The sequence below is a fragment of the Zea mays genome, chromosome 4, assembly GCF_902167145.1.
Source record: "Zea mays cultivar B73 chromosome 4, Zm-B73-REFERENCE-NAM-5.0, whole genome shotgun sequence".
Taxonomy (NCBI): Eukaryota; Viridiplantae; Streptophyta; class Magnoliopsida; order Poales; family Poaceae; genus Zea; species Zea mays.
In genome coordinates this window covers 247,199,137-247,216,262 of record NC_050099.1, presented here as the reverse complement: position 1 = coordinate 247,216,262, position 17,126 = coordinate 247,199,137, and the positions used below count along the sequence as shown (strand labels likewise).

General features: G+C 46.7%; 3 protein-coding genes and 1 long non-coding RNA gene across 6 annotated transcripts in view; 2 read left to right on the top strand and 2 right to left on the bottom strand.

The window, feature by feature from the left end:
* LOC103654943 (3-isopropylmalate dehydratase large subunit, chloroplastic) overlaps positions 1 to 2,530 on the top strand; it is a 72,985-nt gene extending 70,455 nt beyond the window's left edge. The window contains exon 11 of the mRNA XM_008681747.2: positions 2,184 to 2,530. Coding sequence (XP_008679969.2) covers positions 2,184 to 2,324 — 141 coding nt within the window. The 3' untranslated portion in view covers positions 2,325 to 2,530. The remainder of the gene's footprint in view (positions 1 to 2,183) is intronic.
* A 4,277-nt stretch (positions 2,531 to 6,807) lies between these two features.
* Positions 6,808 to 8,508, bottom strand: LOC103654939 (uncharacterized). Its single transcript, XR_566448.3, has 3 exons — positions 8,199 to 8,508; positions 7,829 to 8,127; positions 6,808 to 7,031 (listed from the first exon to the last, which is right to left on the bottom strand). It is a non-coding gene; the product is annotated as an uncharacterized lncRNA (long non-coding RNA).
* A 1,737-nt stretch (positions 8,509 to 10,245) lies between these two features.
* Positions 10,246 to 16,792, top strand: LOC100274389 (uncharacterized). 3 transcript variants are annotated; one of them, XM_008678654.2, is made up of 7 exons: positions 10,258 to 10,717; positions 10,837 to 11,002; positions 11,110 to 11,292; positions 11,376 to 11,459; positions 15,764 to 15,845; positions 15,977 to 16,397; positions 16,595 to 16,792. In XM_008678654.2, exons 1-7 carry the CDS (start codon positions 10,401 to 10,403, stop codon positions 16,632 to 16,634), a joined length of 1,293 nt encoding a protein of 430 aa, XP_008676876.2. In that variant the 5' UTR covers positions 10,258 to 10,400; the 3' UTR covers positions 16,635 to 16,792. The 3 variants fall into 3 exon arrangements, with proteins under 3 accessions (XP_023157937.1, XP_008676876.2, NP_001142221.1); XM_023302169.2 differs by having other exon boundaries at positions 10,246 to 10,717; positions 15,977 to 16,792; NM_001148749.2 differs by lacking the exon at positions 16,595 to 16,792 and having other exon boundaries at positions 10,330 to 10,717; positions 10,843 to 11,002; positions 15,977 to 16,590.
* On the bottom strand, positions 13,665 to 14,654 carry LOC109946117 (anthocyanidin 5,3-O-glucosyltransferase). The gene has a single exon (XM_035967572.1). It carries the CDS (start codon positions 14,626 to 14,628, stop codon positions 13,744 to 13,746), a length of 885 nt encoding a protein of 294 aa, XP_035823465.1. The 5' UTR covers positions 14,629 to 14,654; the 3' UTR covers positions 13,665 to 13,743.
* Positions 16,793 to 17,126: the final 334 nt, after the last annotated feature.

The window sequence follows — 17,126 nt, the reverse complement described above, 5'->3', positions numbered from 1 at the left end:
CAACTAATTTATTAGACTCCAAAACTACCTTGAACCCATCTCTACATAGAAGGGTTCCGCTAACGAGATTCTTGTGTATAGAAGGGACATGATGCACGTTCTTCAGCTGCACGATCTTTCCCGAAGTAAACTTCAGATCCACCGTGCCAGTGCCATGAACAGAAGCATGTGACCCATTCCCCATTAGCACGGAAGAATCCCGGGCGCCCTGATAAGAAGAGAACAAGTTAATGTCAGAACACACATGAACATTAGCACCAGTATCAAGCCACCAACTAGGTGATTGAAATACTGAGAAGATGAAAGGTAGATTACCATACCCTTTGTCTTCCTCATTGCTAGCGATCACTGTGTTGACATTGCCCTTTTTGCCACGGCGATCCGCTCGATCAGGACAATCCTTGGCAAAATGACCCGCCTCGCCACATGCGAAACATGTCAATTCAGCCTTGTTCTTCTTCTTCTTGAAGTTGGTAGTTTTATTGGGCTTGTTAGATTTTGGCTTTCCTTTGCCCTTGTTGTGGTTCTTCTGAACCATGTTAGCGCTGGAGTGGCCCTCGCCTCCTTTAGATCCCGTGTCCTTAGCCCGAGCTTTCTCCTCAACATCCAGAGACGCTATCAGATTTTCAACTGATATCTCCTGTCTCTTATGTTTCAGAGCTGTGGCGAAGTTCCTCCATGTAGAAGGCAACTTTGCAATAATGCACCCAGCCACAAATCGGTCAGGAAGGACTATCTTAAGGTGGTCGAGCTCCTTGGCTATACACTGTATTTCATGAGCTTGCTCTACAATAGAGCGATTATCAACCATCTTATAATCATGAAAGCTCTCCATGATATACAGGTCACTGCCAGCATCTGATGCACCATACTTAGTAGTAAGTGCATCCCACAACTCTTTCCCGTCTGTATACTGCATATTCGCATCAACCAGACGGTCAACAAGGGCGCTAAGAACGGCTCCCGTGAACATAGTATTGGCATGGTCGTACTCTTTCTCCTGTTCAGGAGTCAGTGGACCCTCAGGTCTGCCTTTACTAACATGGAAGACATTCATAGCAGTAAGCCAGAGCGTGGCCTTGACTTGCCATCTCTTAAAGTGCATACCATTGAACTTTTCTGGCTTCAGCGCGTCGGCAAAAGCAGCCATAGAAAAACTAGGAAATTGTCTACTATAAGGTTTTTGGATTGTTGAAAAAATAGACAAATTCCAAATTAAATTCCGAATATAAATCATGACCAAATCAGAAGAACTGAAATAAAAGCCAAATCAGATGATGCGTACTGATTAGACTTACTGATTGTTGGCGCGCGCCAGGATCAGCTGAGTCGACGATGTCAGAAGATCACGAGCAGTCGCGTGAAGACGCTTCCCAAAAACCTTATTCGCCCTCTCCCGGTGCAGGATCTAGAAGACGAAGGGTTCCGGAGACCTGCTCTCCTGATCGCAGATGCACCTCTGCGGTCGGGACGAAGGGAACTAAAAGGCGGCTCAGCTATGAAGAGAGGCGAAAGCTAACTGGGATCTGGGGATAATTTGGAGGCTGGCTGCCGGGCTCCTTTTATAGGGCCGAGTCCGCGACCCCTCGTGCTTATCCGCCCACGAAAATCGCGCAATCAGTTGAGATTTTATAGCGATCGGTTAGGATAAGCGTAACAGCCAAGAAACCAAAAAATCAAACGGCAAAAGGTAGCCGCGCCCCCGCAAGGCGAGGGGCCGGATTTCGGCGGACCATTCACGCGCATGTCGTGCGCCCGCGCCCTTCGCCCTTCGCCCCGGCCCGGCCAGGCGAGCGAGCGCGCGCGTGTGGCTCTCCACACTCTCTCCTCTCATCCATGACTTGGTGAGTGAGTGTGGCTTCCATATTTAAGTTAGCTCTACTCCACAAGAGCTAGCAATATGGTGCTATTGGTTCCACCTATCCCTTTGCCATCCACTTATATGGGCTTTTGAGATTTTCCTGGGATTTATTTGAATAACTTAATTGGGCCAAGCCCATAAATCCTAACAGAAGACATTACTAGTTTACTACCAGACCCCAAATATTGTAGATGCTACCATCAATGGCATTTGAAACTACAAGTATTATAGAGCTTGTTGTCATTTGAAACTACAAGGAAAACAGCAAGTGCTCTGAAATTCTAGTTTGTTGACACATGGATCTGGTAACCTGGATGTGCAGGTCTGTGTGTCCACCACGAACAGGAACTTTCCGGGCAGGATGGGGCACAAGGAAGGGAAAATCTACCTGGCGTCTCCCTACACCGCGGCTGCCTCAGCCCTGACGGGGTACGTTACGGACCCTAGGGACTTCCTCATGTAACCGTCTTGAAACAACAACAGATTTCATGATGTAACAGAGCGGTTGTACTGCTGTTTTTCGTGATGAACTTTTGTCTAGGCATGTCCTTCGTTGAGAAATAAACTGCACTAGAATAAGCAGCGACCTCTCGGGCGCCATAGCAGATGTGACCTCATATTTATTTGTGCAACTTTTTTTGTTTTTGGCTCTGAAGTCATGCAAGGAAACCACATCATATCCACCATAGCTGTACAAAGCTTGAACTTTTGTCAACATAAAAAATAAAAGAGTGATTTATGTATGCGTCAGAATCAAACAATAATTTGATGTCAAAAGCTCAAGATAGACATGGTTCTGTAATAAGAACACACTTTAAAGCAGAAGTTTACAGATATTTGAATGTAGTTGGATGCTCCTCAGGGATATAAGTTTAACCGTAAGTCAACTCTGCTACATGCAGGTTAAACGGCCCAGGTATTCTGTCGTCTCTAGAACATAGGAATAACAACCGCTAATTTAGTAAGAGGGTGTTTGGTTTCTAAGGACTAGTTTTTAGTCTTTCATTTTATTCTATTTTAATCTATAAATTAATAAATACAGAAACTAAAACTATATTTAGTTTCTAGTTTCCAAAACGAAAGATAATCATAAGTGGAATTATAAGACGATCGACGAAATTGTGACATTTATTTGTGCTCAATTGCCTCACCAACTCCTTCAGACGATCGACGAAATTGTGTAATAATGGAAAATGGTAGCTACACAATAATAGACTGGCCGGCCATGCATGCCAGCAGAAGAAACGAAACGAAGGAGAGCAAGAAACACATGGAAAGAAGAGAAATCTTCTCCATTGATTGTTGCGTAGATGTTAGCAATACAACACAGTTTGCTACATAGATATATTTAGCAAAAACAGCTACAATTAAGGACATGTGTAACCTCATTTAATATAGAGTCTCTTGACTAATTGAAAAAAAAAATACAAGAGACAAACTGTTCGCAAAGAGTCTAGCTCTACACGACTATCCATACATATTGTCTCTTGACTGTATTATTTATGGTCTAGTATTTTGAGATTGTATCATACAGTCTTTTAAGAGCATGTATAAAACTAAGATACTAGTTCGATTTTTTAAGTATAAGAGACGATTAAAAGATTGCATGATATAACCCTGAGACTCTAGATTATTAATATAACTAAGAAACAACGTGTATGGAAAATCGTGAAGAGACGAGTTCTTTATAAAGAGATCGTCTCTTGTATTTTTTTTTAATTATAGAGGCTCCTCAAAAGACCTTATAGAGGTTGTACATCAGTACATGTCCTAACTACTGTCTTTTGTATTTAGAAAAACGAGTCACCGTCTCATGTTTGTACATGTCTAATGTTGAAGCTTGGGAGGGTAATAAATCCTTCTCGACGACGACGGACGAATGAGAGCAAGAATAATGTAGTACGGGACGGAATCTGATGTCGTACGGTACGTACCTCCTCTCTCTCTCATCTGTTTTGGATGGATCTGGTCGCGGTCCAGCACAGTAGCGAACGACCGTTAGCGGCATGCAGCGAGTCCGCGCGCCACATTTTTACATTTACAACCCTAGCCAACCCGTAAATATCTCTTATCTCTAACTAACACTACATCCCTGCTATATAACCAACACCCGCGAGACAAGCGGCGGTGCATGCCTGCCTCGACTCTCGTGCCTGGCTAAGCTCTCTAAGCCTCGCTCTCGCGCGTAAACATGCGTCAGCTCTCGTACCTCTCTGGTCTCGACGGCCTGGACGACGGCGTCGCGGACTGCGACGGCTCCTGCGGCCTCCGCGACGACGGACCGCCGTGCCTCCTCCACAGCGGTCTCTGCTGCCCCATCGGTCCGCTGGACGACGAAACCGACACCGTCGCCATAGCAATCGACAACGACAAGGAGTTGTTGCAGGACCTTGCCGTGGCCGCCGGGCGCGTTGCCGCCTCCCCGCTGTCGTCGGGCAATAGCCCATCCAGTTCGGCGGTCGAGACCACGACGACGCTGCCGCCGACGCCCTGGCGTTTCGTCGTGCCCAGGAGGAAACGGAGGAAACGACGGGACCGCAGGCCCGTCGTCATGCGCGGCAGCATTAGGCCAGGCATCCCTACACTTCACGCGGCGGCTATGTCGTCGTCTTCGTCGTCGTCGGGCAATAACAGGCCATGCAGTTTGACGGCCGAGACGAGTTCGCCGCCGCAGCTCTGGCGTCTTGTTGTGCCCACGAGGAAACGGGACAGAAGGCCCGTCGTCATGCGCGGCAGCATTAAGCGGCCGTGCTCGCTGGGCACGACGCCAGGCATCCCTACACCTCACGCGGCGGGTAATAGCAACCCTAGCAGCAGCAGCGGCGGCGGCAGTACAGGAGCCCGCCGGCAGTTGGAGAGCCTGCAGGTGCGGCCGCGGCCGCCGCCAACGAACAGGCAGCGAGTTCAGAGAGTGTGCAGCAACTGCGGCAGCACGGAGACGCCGCTGTGGCGCACGGGGTCCGACGGGTCTGCCACCCTGTGCAACAAGTGCGGCCTACGGCTATCAAGAAATCGACAAGCCGCCCAAGCTTCCTGAGCGGCATGCCCTCGAACAGCCACGGGAAGGTGGTCAAGGTAAGGGTTTATTTGGTGACAAAGGAATCACGGGGTGATTAAAGGGGATTGAGGGGAAAATTAGTTAATTTCCTCCTCAATCCCCTCCAATCCTTCCGAGTCACAGCCCTAAGGGATCAGAGACGCCCATCAGCTTTGGATACTCAATAAGATGGATTGAGATGTAAATTGAATACTATAGTATTTAAACAAAACCTTAGGGATGACGTTATCCATAGATAACTCGTGCAAATTAAACCATCAAAGCCCCTATCAGGTTATATATGTGTATCATATGTTTACTTTAATATTAAATTTATTTTTTTAATAATATCAAATATAATTGTGTGTCGTCACACCGCACAGACATCATACTAGTTTTAATATATATGTCTAAATTCATCATTGTCTATTTAATTAAATATCTCTACTCGTAATTAGCACCAGTTTTCAACTGTCGTCCTGCGTCAACGATTCCAAAAAACACCTTACTGTTTTTTTTTCCGAAACCAAACACGAGCTTCCACAATCCTAACAATCAGGTAAGATAAGCCTCCTGCGCAACCATGCAAGATGCAGCCACCAGAATCTTCCTCTGCACCGCCGCTCCGGATGACGAGTTTAGTTTTGTATTGGTTGTTGGCAAAGAATGTATGAGATATTGAGATTGATGATAATATATGTATTGTTGTTTTTATGTAAACGTTGTGACATCCAATAAATTAGGTGATCGGTATGGTGTTTAATTCTATTATCATTTCTTTTCATTTCTTTGCTTTCTTTATAAGGGTTTAATTTGCCAATTATGGGTAGTGTGTAATATATATTCAAATTTGTGGCTATTTATATGTGCATGTCTTGTTTGTTCCAAATTTGATCCTCAAGCTAGAATGATTTAGAAATTCTAAATGAGATAAGATGCTAACATCATCTCCAACAAGAAATTCTTTATTTGAGTCCTACAAAATAAAAAAGGACATAATTTGAAGTGTTTAGGGTCATAAAAATATTTACAACTCCAGCAGTTGAGTCCTACACCATGTTTATTAGAAATAGATCATGTTATTTAGAAAATAAAAGGTTGGGGTTCTATATTTAGGAACTTAGAGACCGAGCTCTATAATTATTTGATAAACTTTTATGAGATAGTTAGTCCTATGTTTCAAAATACAACTCCGTTAGGACTTCTGTTTGATCGCTATGATGTTTGATGCTATTAGTTTGATAGGATATAGCTATTAGTTTGATTTCACCTGGTATAAACTAGAATAGGAAAAACGGTGATCATGATTGGCAACTAGAAGAGCTGGTTTCAAATGGAACAACATCCAAAATAAATTTATTTGCTATAGTAACTTTCATGTTGATTTGGTGCTAAAACATTTTCTTTTACAGGCAACATGGCTCCAGCAATATATGGGGCGCTGGTGAGTTCATGGATGCTCTATAAATTGATTGTAGTCTATACATGAATGTCTTGTATGTCAAAATTTTTATTGTGAAGCTAGGGTGATTCAGAAATTTGACATGAGATAGGGCAGTATATGGGTATTAAAATTGACAGTAAAGCAATGGTGATTGGTGAACTTGCTTGCCAACTAGAACATACGACAGACTTAATATCCCAAATGAATGTATTTGTAGGGTAACTTTCATGTTGATTTGGTGCTCAAAGCATCCCTTTCAAGTACCAAAAACAGTCATGTACTTAGTTATATCATGCAAAGAACCCACACATATTACACATCAAAATGAGCAGTCACGAAAACAATCCCTACATGTTTATCTACATGTTTATCAATGGATATACCAATTCATGATAAACTCTGGCAGCAACAGCAATCTACCAAGCAAATTGTGTGGTTAAAATGGATCAACATTCAACAAGACAATTAATCGCCAAAAAACCAATATACAACTCAATTTAATACATGTTCATGGAAATGTCCATTGATCGTTGATTTACAAACACAAAAGAATAGGAATTTGATATACAAGATATAAGGAAATAAAATAAAATACCAGCCTCTTCTCTAGTGTCTATAGCCTGATTTATGCTACTTCATACATAACAAGCATATTTGCTAACTCTGCCCTCATCTTTGCTCCAAACATGCTGCATCAAAGAAGATAAAATTAGCAACAACATCAGAGTCAGGGAATGAATGGTAGACACATAGACACAGTCCTATGGAAAAACATGAAAAAATCACACTGGAACATGATTTTTTAATATCTAGATTCTAGAAACTACTAGTGTGCATAGATATTATCATGAAAGTCAACATCATGAAAAAACTAATGATATTGAGTATTATCTACCAGTCTAGATAATTATAATGTGAAACTTTCAGAAAATCAAATGTGCATGCAAAAAAGCTTTAGTAATGATTATGGACCCCTTTTTTTCCTTATAAGAAACTCTTAAAGGTGTACCATCGAGAACCTAATTATGATGCAATTTACTATTCAGTGTTACTCTCTTTTGCCTCTTCTTATACCTAGTCTGCAACACTGTAGGATTTATGATTTGTAGATACCACAATAGCGTCTTTATGCATTAAAACAAATGCTTGCAACAAAACTTTAAAGCTGAGATGTGCACCCCCTCCGAGACTGGGCCTTCGGGTTACCGATTAGTTCAGGTCGGGTAGTTTGGATTTTATTAAATTCGGGTAATAGAAAGTGTTACTAGATCACAGATTTTTTAAAAAAAGCTACCCGCAATTTCAGGTTCGCGTATACCCAATTTACCCGAGATATTAAAAGCACAAGTACCTCAGTATCTGAATGCACATTGTAACAAGAACAAAATGCATATATAGAAAGCAACATCTCACTGAACAAAACGCAGATTAATGAATTACTACTAACAGAACATCTTAAGATCATAATCTAGTATAGAGAACAAACCTTATGCAGAGGAGCGAGAATTCAAGAACCAATACAGCCGACAGGTACTACCTACTACTACACTAATGTACTGAGTACTCGACGACGACAAAAGATACAAAAGTGCAAGGCTGTAAGGCATTAAGCCTGCTGCGGTGCTGCTGCTGCCTGCCAGTGACAGCCGCCAAGTGCCATTGCATTGCATCACAAATCCACGAGAAAAATACAGTTCAGACTTCACATATGGTTCAGACTTGAGGCTTCAAAGTCCGAATTCTCCACAGCAGTCAGCAATCCAGCTCCAGCCGTCCGTAGTCCGCCTACCGGTGAGGTGAGTGAGGATGTGAGAGGCAGAGGACAGAGGTGGGAGGAGTAAGGGCAGGCTTCTCACCAGCGATAGCGAGCGGTGAGCGTCGTGTCCCGTGACGCCTGTGGAACACTTGAGGTCGCTCCGGTGTCCGAGCTCCGGGCAGGCGGGCACCGCCGCACCGAGGAGAGTTGCGGCTAGGTTAATGGTGACCGGAGGCGGAGGGGACTGGGGAGAGCACGGCGGAGAAAAGGAAGCAGCGCTGGAAATCTGGAATACTGGATTGATAGCTGATGCCTTGATGGGCTGCCGGCCGCGTGGCCCACATCCGCGTGTGAGTGTGACTACATGAGTCGCCAGGTGACACACACACTATTCCATGTAGTTCCGGTACCTGCCGGTGGTAACCGAATTACCCAAACTAAATTAGATTATCCAAACTAAATTCGGGTAATAGTTTTACTATATCTGAATTAGACTGCGGTTAATACGGGTTCGGGTAATTCAGTTCCGGGTCTGGATTTTTCGGGTTCGGGTCGCGAATAATATGTCCAGTCTTACCTACCCCCGCACAAAAGGCTACTTCGCCGAAGAAAACAAAAGAAATCGTTGAAATAAAAGAGAAATCATGAAATAAAATAATAAAAATTTTTACTTTTAGATGTCCGCCTAAAAGTCCAAACCAAACCCTGTTGTAGTAGTCCCGGTTGATGTTAACAACTGAAATTAAATTTCTCCTCCGGTCTTGGTTACCTGAGATGAAGGCCAAAAAAAAAATTAGAAGCGAATGAAGTAAACTTTTATAGTACATAAGCTCTTTCTATATTATATCATGTATATTTTAAAATTTAGAGGAGGCTTCAATAAAGCTTCGTAGTCTCAGCAGTGGTAAGGGCTCAAACCCCACCCGCTCTGCCGCTGCCTCCGTCTCTGCCTGAGATCTAGAAGTGATTTTTAACCAGGGCAATAGGTGCACTCTGTACTAACTACTAGCTAGCGTGGTTTATTGATTTTGATCACATGGCTACTTAAATTTTAGTTGGGTGGCTAGCTAGCTGCTACGCGTACGATCATGAGATTGCAGCTTGTTCACATACATGTCTCACTCTCACATGCTAGGTAGCTTTGAGCTGGCTTTATTTCAGTGAAAACAAAATTAAGCAAGCATGCATTTATTAGTGGAGACGACGGCACGGTGGTGGTCCAAAAGCTTGCTTGTTGCTTAATTAGTATTGCTTACTATTATTAATGGCCGTCAGTTTCACGTGTCAGTGCAACGTTTAACACACGGCCGGCCGCACTGATGATGGGGCAGGGGCAGCTCTGTCCCTTGAGCTGAGACACGCATCCGTGTCACCAACTTTCTTGCGATGGATTTGTCTTCCCTTTGCAAGGGATAGCTGCAACCTGTCAAAAGGTAATGAGGCCGCCTTTGCTCATCAAACTAGAGATGTTACCTTTTCTTTTCTTTTTTTTTTTGCGTTTAGAACCCTTGGCAGATGCAACCTTAATTCACGACAAGCGCAGGTAGCTCTCTTAATACTGCACCGAAGTCAGCTCTCTCATGTTTTTACATGTACTCACGGGAAATATATCAAAAGGATATCGTACTCGTATACACATTTTAAATCTAGTATAGTCATCTCTAATCTAACCGCACTACTAATTTTATAAATAACCCCTTCCACCTGTCTCTCTCCCGCGGTAGGAGGGGTTATTTACTTATTTGTAAAATAGCAGAGATGGGTGTTAACTAACTGCCACCGTAACTATCGGAAAGGGACTGTTACCGCTCGCTAACGGTGCATGTGCAGGGACGGGGTCAACCTCTGCGGCAGCGACCTGTCCGGCGTCGGCGACGGCGAGGCGAGCCGACGTGGCTGCGCGGCGTTGGACGGAGGTCTGCAAGCGGTGGCCTCTCCCCCGCCTTATCGCTTGGCGTGGGCGCGTGGCTGGAGCCTGGAGGGCAGGCCAGCCAACCCCCACCCACGTCGCTACACTGGATGCACCCGGTCCACACGCGCGCATCGCATCGCTCCGCCCGCCAAAAAAGAAGATAGTCCATGCACCATGTCCACACCTCAGTGGCCTCATCATCCCTGCCCGTGCACCACGCGTTCCCCCTCCTCCCACCCCAAACCAAACGAACAAAAAAAAATCCAAAAAAAACGAGTCTTTAATCCTCGCCATCGACCGCAAAGCCCCCCTCTGCCCCCTCCTTTTCCCCTCCCTCCCACACGCACCGCCGCGTCCGCCCCCTTCGCTGCCCCTGCCCGGTCGGTTCCGATGGGGTACGTGCTGTCGGCGGTGGCGAGGGTGCTGGAGCAGCCCACGGCGTGGGGGGCGGCCCCGGAGATGGCGCTCCTCGCGGGGCCGCTCTGGGCGGCGGTCCTCCTCGGCCTCCTGCTCGGCTGGGCCTGGCGCCCGCGCTGGGCAGCTGGCCTCGTCGCCGCCCCCGCCCCCGCCGCCGCTGCGCAGCCGCCCTTCGCCACGCTCGGTTTCTGGAAGGCCCAGCTCCCCGCCCGTCTCCGCGCCCCGCTCGGCTCCGCCGCCGCCGTGCGGCACGGGGAGGAGGAGGAGGAGGACGAGGTCTCCGTGCGAGGGTACGTAACCGTGACACTGTGCGCGCGCTGGCAGCCTGGCCGGACCAATGTTCGTTGGCGCGCCAAAGGAAGGAGCTGCCTTGGACGGAATCACGGAACGGGTGGTGCTTGGCTGGCAGTGGCAGGTCGTCGGAGGCGGGGAGCGAGGAGCTGGCGGTGGGGAAGCGTGACCTGGCCAACCTCTGGAGGCTGGTGGAGGGCAGGGACGGCGGCCCGGCCTGGATCAAGATGATGGACAGGTCGCTTCCCACCATGACCTACCAGGCGTGGCGGAGGGACGCGCAGGTGAACGTGAACACGACCTTTCCGTTTTGCACATGTCAACTGCCGAGTGCTTAGCTTGCTTGATTTCATGTGCACGTAATGATTGGGTTCTGTTCGGATGGCTTCAGACCGGACCACCACAGTATCAGAGTAGCAGCATCTTTGAGGACGCCACTCCGGAGGAAGTGAGGGACTTCTTCGGGGACGACGAGTTCCGTGTGTCCAACAAGTGGGACGACATGCTTGTTTACCATAAGACGCTGGAGGAGTGCCAGACCACCGGGACGATGAAAGTGCATTGGGTCCGGAAGGTAAGCGGGTCTGGGGATTTGCTCTGAGGTCTCTCTGGTTGACTGTGATCACGTTTATCAGCTTATGCTTTGATCTGTTGCAGTTCCCCTTCTTCTGCAGTGACAGAGAGTACATAATTGCTCGCCGGATATGGAAACTGGGGGGCGCCTATTATTGTGTCACAAAGGTAAAATGGAGTAATAGACTTGAAAAACTACTGCTTCTTGTCATTTTGTAGCACTGACTTATTCGGGGATTGATTCCAGGAGGTAATGGAACTTATGTTTGATCCCCCCCCCCCCCCCCCCCCCCCCAAAAAAAAGTTTCTTGGATGTTTTTTGTTACATAGGCTGATGGTTATAGCATGCAGTACATATGGACTGTGTTGTTGACAATTTATGTTGCTGCCCCTCAACTAACTCTGCTAGGAATAGCCACAGATGCACGGCTCAGAAGTTCAGTGGTTGCAGCTTACACTTCACGTGGACTGTAATATATGTTGGCAAAATTTATGTAGTTGCCCCTCAACTAACTCAGATTCGAATGGGCACAGATACACGACTTAGAAGTTCAGTGGTTGTTTCTCAACCCTGATATTTCATGATAGCAACGTGTAGCTAATGATACTGACCTGTGGCCACCTGTCCACCTTTGGAGTACACTTACTTAAACAGTCTTTTAACATCATTTAAGTGTTGGTGTTAATGTTGAGTTGTTGACAGTGAAGTCCTCTTTTATTCCTTTTCATCATTATTCCTTCGAAAGCAAACTATTGAGGGAACCTCCATTGAATAGAAACTGCTTGTTACAGCAAGGAGAAGATAGGAAGTAATAATATATCAGTGTTGAACTTAGAAATATGTCAGCTCTGGCTATATTTCCTTGTGGGATGTGTTCTCTATTCTCTGTTGTTTCAGCATAGAAGCCATAAGCATTGGAAAAAAAATGAAATGAACAAAGAAACCACAAGAGTGTATCTTTTAATTAATACCTTATTACCTTGAATGATTGTGTTTCATTTTTGTACACCTTTTTTTAGTTTGCCCCAATTCCATTCCTGAAACAGCAACAGCTTTCGTAGGGTTTCTATTTCTTTTTTTTTTCTTCACACTGTTAGATAATCATGTACACTATTTCTCCTTTTCCTATGCTTATGTGTTCATATTTTCATAATAAGTCGTTTTCCTGTTACTCCATCTCTATTTGTTCTTCTATTTCACCCAAGTTTTTCTCTGCAACTAGGTCACTCTGTTGCATTTTAGAATATCCATTCTTATGCCTTCAGAATAGCCGAATAGGCACAGATGCATGGCTCAGAAGTTCAGTGATTGTAGCTTATGTTTCATGTCAACTGTAATGTTGGCAAACTTTATGTAGTTGCCCCTCAACTAACTCAGTTTGGAATAGGCACAGATATACGACTTAGAAGTTCAGTTGTTGTTTCTCAATCCTGATATTTCATGATGGCTACGTGTATCTAATGATACTGACCTGAGACCACCTGTCCACCTTTGTACTACACTTACTTAGACAGTCTTTTAACATCATTGAAGTTTTGATGTTAATGTTGGGAAGTTGTTGACAGTGAAGTCCTCAATTCTTCCTTTTCATCATTATTTCTTCAAAAGCAAACTGTGGAGGTAACCTCCATTGAATAGCAACTGCCTGTCACTGCAAGGAGAAGCTAGGAAGTAACAATATATCGGTGTTGAACTAATAAATATGTCAGTTCTGACTTCTGACTATATTTCTTTGGGTGATGTTTTCTCCGCTCTCTGTTATCTCAGCAAAGAAGCCATTCGCAACAGCAACAGCTTTCTTAGGGTTCCTCTTTTTTCACACTGTTAGATAATCATGTACACTATTTCTTCTTTTCATATGCTTATGTGTCCGTATCTTCATAATAAGTATTTTTTCCTGTTATTCCATCTCTACTTATTCTTCTACTAGGTGAGTGCCCGTACGTTGCAACGGAATCGTATAGATTAAGGCTCTTATTCGTCTCAATCCACATAGATTAAGATAATTTATGGTGTAAATTAATTCTATACGTTCACTCGATCCACATAGATTAAGGCTCTTATTCACCTCAATCCACATAGATTAAGATGATTTATGGTGTAAATTAGTTCTATACTGGATGGTATTGAGTCGATTTAAATCTATAGAAGTCAAAGTCCACCCTAATCCACTCCCATTCACGTGGAATTAGAAGTGGAATTAGAATAATGAGTCTGAGAATACTTACAGCTCCTTATCTCCGTTCCCGTGAATAAATGTTGTACGAACCATTTTGAAATTAGATTTATATAAGCTTGTTCGTTGTGAAAGTCAATTTTTTCACATGTGCCTTCCCAAGAACAATGGCATGACTTAAATACACAATTACACGAACACACATACTCTAGAAATATTTTACTTCATCCGTCTATAGATCGTGACAATACCCGAACAAAAAAGCTTCCATCCGTTCAATAGAACTGGTGATATAAGAACAATGCAATCAGTACCGAACAAGCGTCCTTGCTGCCGAAGCAGAGGAACACGACGCTCCGCTTGGGCTGCGTGTCCAGCCACGCCAGGCACTCGTGCCTCCCGCCGCTCCCCGCCGTGCTGCTGCCGTCGTTGACCAGTGGCCCGACGCAGAAGACCCTCGGCGTCGGGCGGCCGGGCACGCAGACGCCGTCGCCGAGCGCTCTCAGTGCCATGGGCTCCAGCCAGGCGAAGCTGTTGACCAGCACGCCCCTCCCCTCCGGGATGCGGCGGAACTGGTACATCCGGACCTTGATCCGGTCGCTGTCCCTGTCCTGCACCGTCAGCGGCATGTCCATCGCCCGAACCGGCGGCATGCCGGGGCAGCGCACCAGCGCCTCGCTCATGTCCCTGAACGACGGCAGGGTGGGGTAGAGGTACGGCAGGTTGAGGAACATGGCGAGGTCCCCCGCCGCGGAGGCGAAGAAGAAGTAGGCCGGGACGCCGAGCTCCGCCGCGACGTCGAGCGCGTCGACGCAGAACATGTCGAGGATGAGCGCGGTGGCGGGCTGGGACCGGAGCAGGAAGTCCCGGAGCACGGGGTTGGCGAGCCGGAGCGTGTCCAGGTCGCGCTTCACCCAGTCCGCGCCGGCGTCCGGGCTGGCCGGGACCGGCAGGAGGCGGAACGCGATGGCCGGGTTGGCCGCCGCGAGGCGCTCCACCGCGGCGACCGACACGGCGTCGGTGTCCGGCGGGTTGACCACAGCGATGAGCGCGCCGTGGCCGTGGCGCAAGAGGTGCTTGGCCAGCTCCACCATCGGGATCAGGTGGCCCACGCCCAGCGACGGGTAGAGCACGAACGTCCTCTTCTTTCCCGTGACCATGGTGGTGTTGGATCCTGACGTTGCTGGAGCTTGAATTCCTTCGTCAGGCTGGGGATGCTGGAAGGGATAAGATCTGGGGACAGACGCGGGCAAGATCTGGGGGCGAGGAGAGCGGGGGCGCGGCGGGGATTGCGGCCTCGGTGCAGGGAGAGGAGAGCGGGGCGGCGGGGACAGACGCGGGCAAGATCTGGGGGCGAGGAGAGCGGGGGCGCGGCGGGGATTGCGGCCTCGGTGCAGGGAGAGGAGAGCGGGGCGGAGGGATTGCTGCGGTGTCGGGTGGAGCCGTGGTAGACGCCCTCCTTGCGTCCTTATAGAGTAGTAGAGATTTCACCCAAGTTTTTCTCTGCAACTAGGTCACTCTTGCATTTTAGAATATCCATTCTTATGCCTTTACATAGTAATGCATACTTCTCTGCTGCCTTATTTTTACTCCTTTTCCTAATCCATCAGCCTTCACTCAGTCGATATAAATATTTTTGCTATTTCTCTGCATCAACTTCCAGTTAGATGATATGAATGAGTCACTATTTTCATTGAAAAAAAGGAGAAGAACTAGTCACTTTTTTCCTTCTATCAGTCAATATGGGTGACGGTTTCCCTTCAGGATTCTTGTTTGAGCCTATATATATGGTTGTATGCCTAGCGTACCTAGTGCCGTAGGCTTTCCGCACTGTGCGGGGTCCGGGGAAAGGTATCTTTAAGCGCCAAACCTTGCCCGCATAATATGCAGAGGCTAGGGCTCGAACCCGGGACCTTACGGTTATAGACGGTAGGCTCTACCACTGCACCAGGCCCGCCCTTCATTTAGGTCCTAATGGCTGTATGCCTAAGAGAGAGAAAAATCATTTAGGTCCAAATTGCATTGGGAGCTTAGTTAGTAATATTTTGAGATTGTTTTGGAGCATTCATTCCATATACAGTGGTTTGTAGGATGCTTCTCTAATCCTAGATGTTTTGTACATCGATGCGAAGTAAAAGAAATTGTTGATGATCCTGTTAGCAATCAGTAGTTTGAGGCTAGTTCCACTTGCACTGTATCAGATCACTAAATCGGCATGTAACCATAGAGATTATTAGGTTACTCATACCACGCTCTGATGCCCAACCATTAATGTATTGGTATAATGCGACGCAGGGTATACCATGCTCGTCCATTCCACGGCGCAACAAACCTCGAAGAGTTGATCTGTATTATTCAAGCTGGTGCATCCGTGCAGGTAACCATTTTCCTTTGCTTACTTTTCTTGAGGTTGGGAAATAACAAAAGCCAAATAGCCAAAAAAATCCCCTTTTCTTTCTGTGGCACTTCTCTAACTAGGAACTTTCTCTTGAACTGATGTTGGAACAGTGGAATCCAGGAGAGGGAACGGAGGGTCGACAGCTTGTGAGGTGCTCTTGTTCCACCACGAGGACATGGGCATCCCGTACGAGATCGCAAAGCTCGGTATCCGGCAAGGGATGTGGGGATGCGTGAAGAGAATCGAGCCTGGGCTCCGGGCCTATCAGCAAGCCAGGGCTGCAGGGGAGCCGGTGTCACGGAGTGCCCTGATGGCCCAGATCAACACCAAAGTCGGCGACAGCTTTGTCCGGTCGCTGGAGTCCGACAGCGACGGGTCCGAAACCGTGGAAGCGGAAGAGAAGCCTGCGAGGAACCGTGTGGCGAGGTTCCTTGTGCTTGGAGGGGCAGTTGCTCTGGCCTGTACTCTTGACCAAGGGCTCCTGACGAAGGCTCTCATCTTCGGCGTCGCGCGGAAATTCGTCGGGCAGAGGAAGGCACTGTAGCATCTCTGGCATTTATTTCTCAGCGTCGTCCGCTTGGCCCGTGGTCCGCACTAACCGGACCTGTCCTTTCACTGTCGTAGAGTGGAGGATAGAGGTGGTTCAGTGTCTGCCTAATTGGGGCAAATGCCATTGACCATTGTGGCTGAAAGAGAACAGAGCTGATGAAAAACATTTTGGTGTACAGATATGCTGCCGGCTGTTGGATAGCGAGGAATGGGGAATAGAGCAAACAATGTACTTCTCGTTTGGAGAACGGAACTCCTACGATATATATAAATGTGTTTCATCTAATCTTGTATCTCAGACAAGAACAGATCAGATGACTGTGCAGATGAGAACAAGCATTTTTCTATGTAGCTTACTGCGGCTACGGCTTCTACAATATTTTGTTTCTATGGATTGCAGGATTGCAGCCGCAGCCACTTGCAGCCGCAGCAGTGGCTGTCAGCCAACTGAACAATAATTTGAATCTAGAATTTGAATTCCATTCTATATATGACGACGCTCGAATTTTTTAATCTAGAATTTGAATCTGCAGGGCGACATTAGTTTGAACATCATTGGTCTCCCGTGGGCACGGTTTCCCTGCTCCCATAGCAATTTGAATCTAAAAGGGCGGACTTGATTTGGATGAATAATCTCAGAAACGCCGCCTGTTACGTGCGGAGTGAAAACCCAGCCGTTTCCGAGCAACCAGCAGCTCAGGATTTCATTTC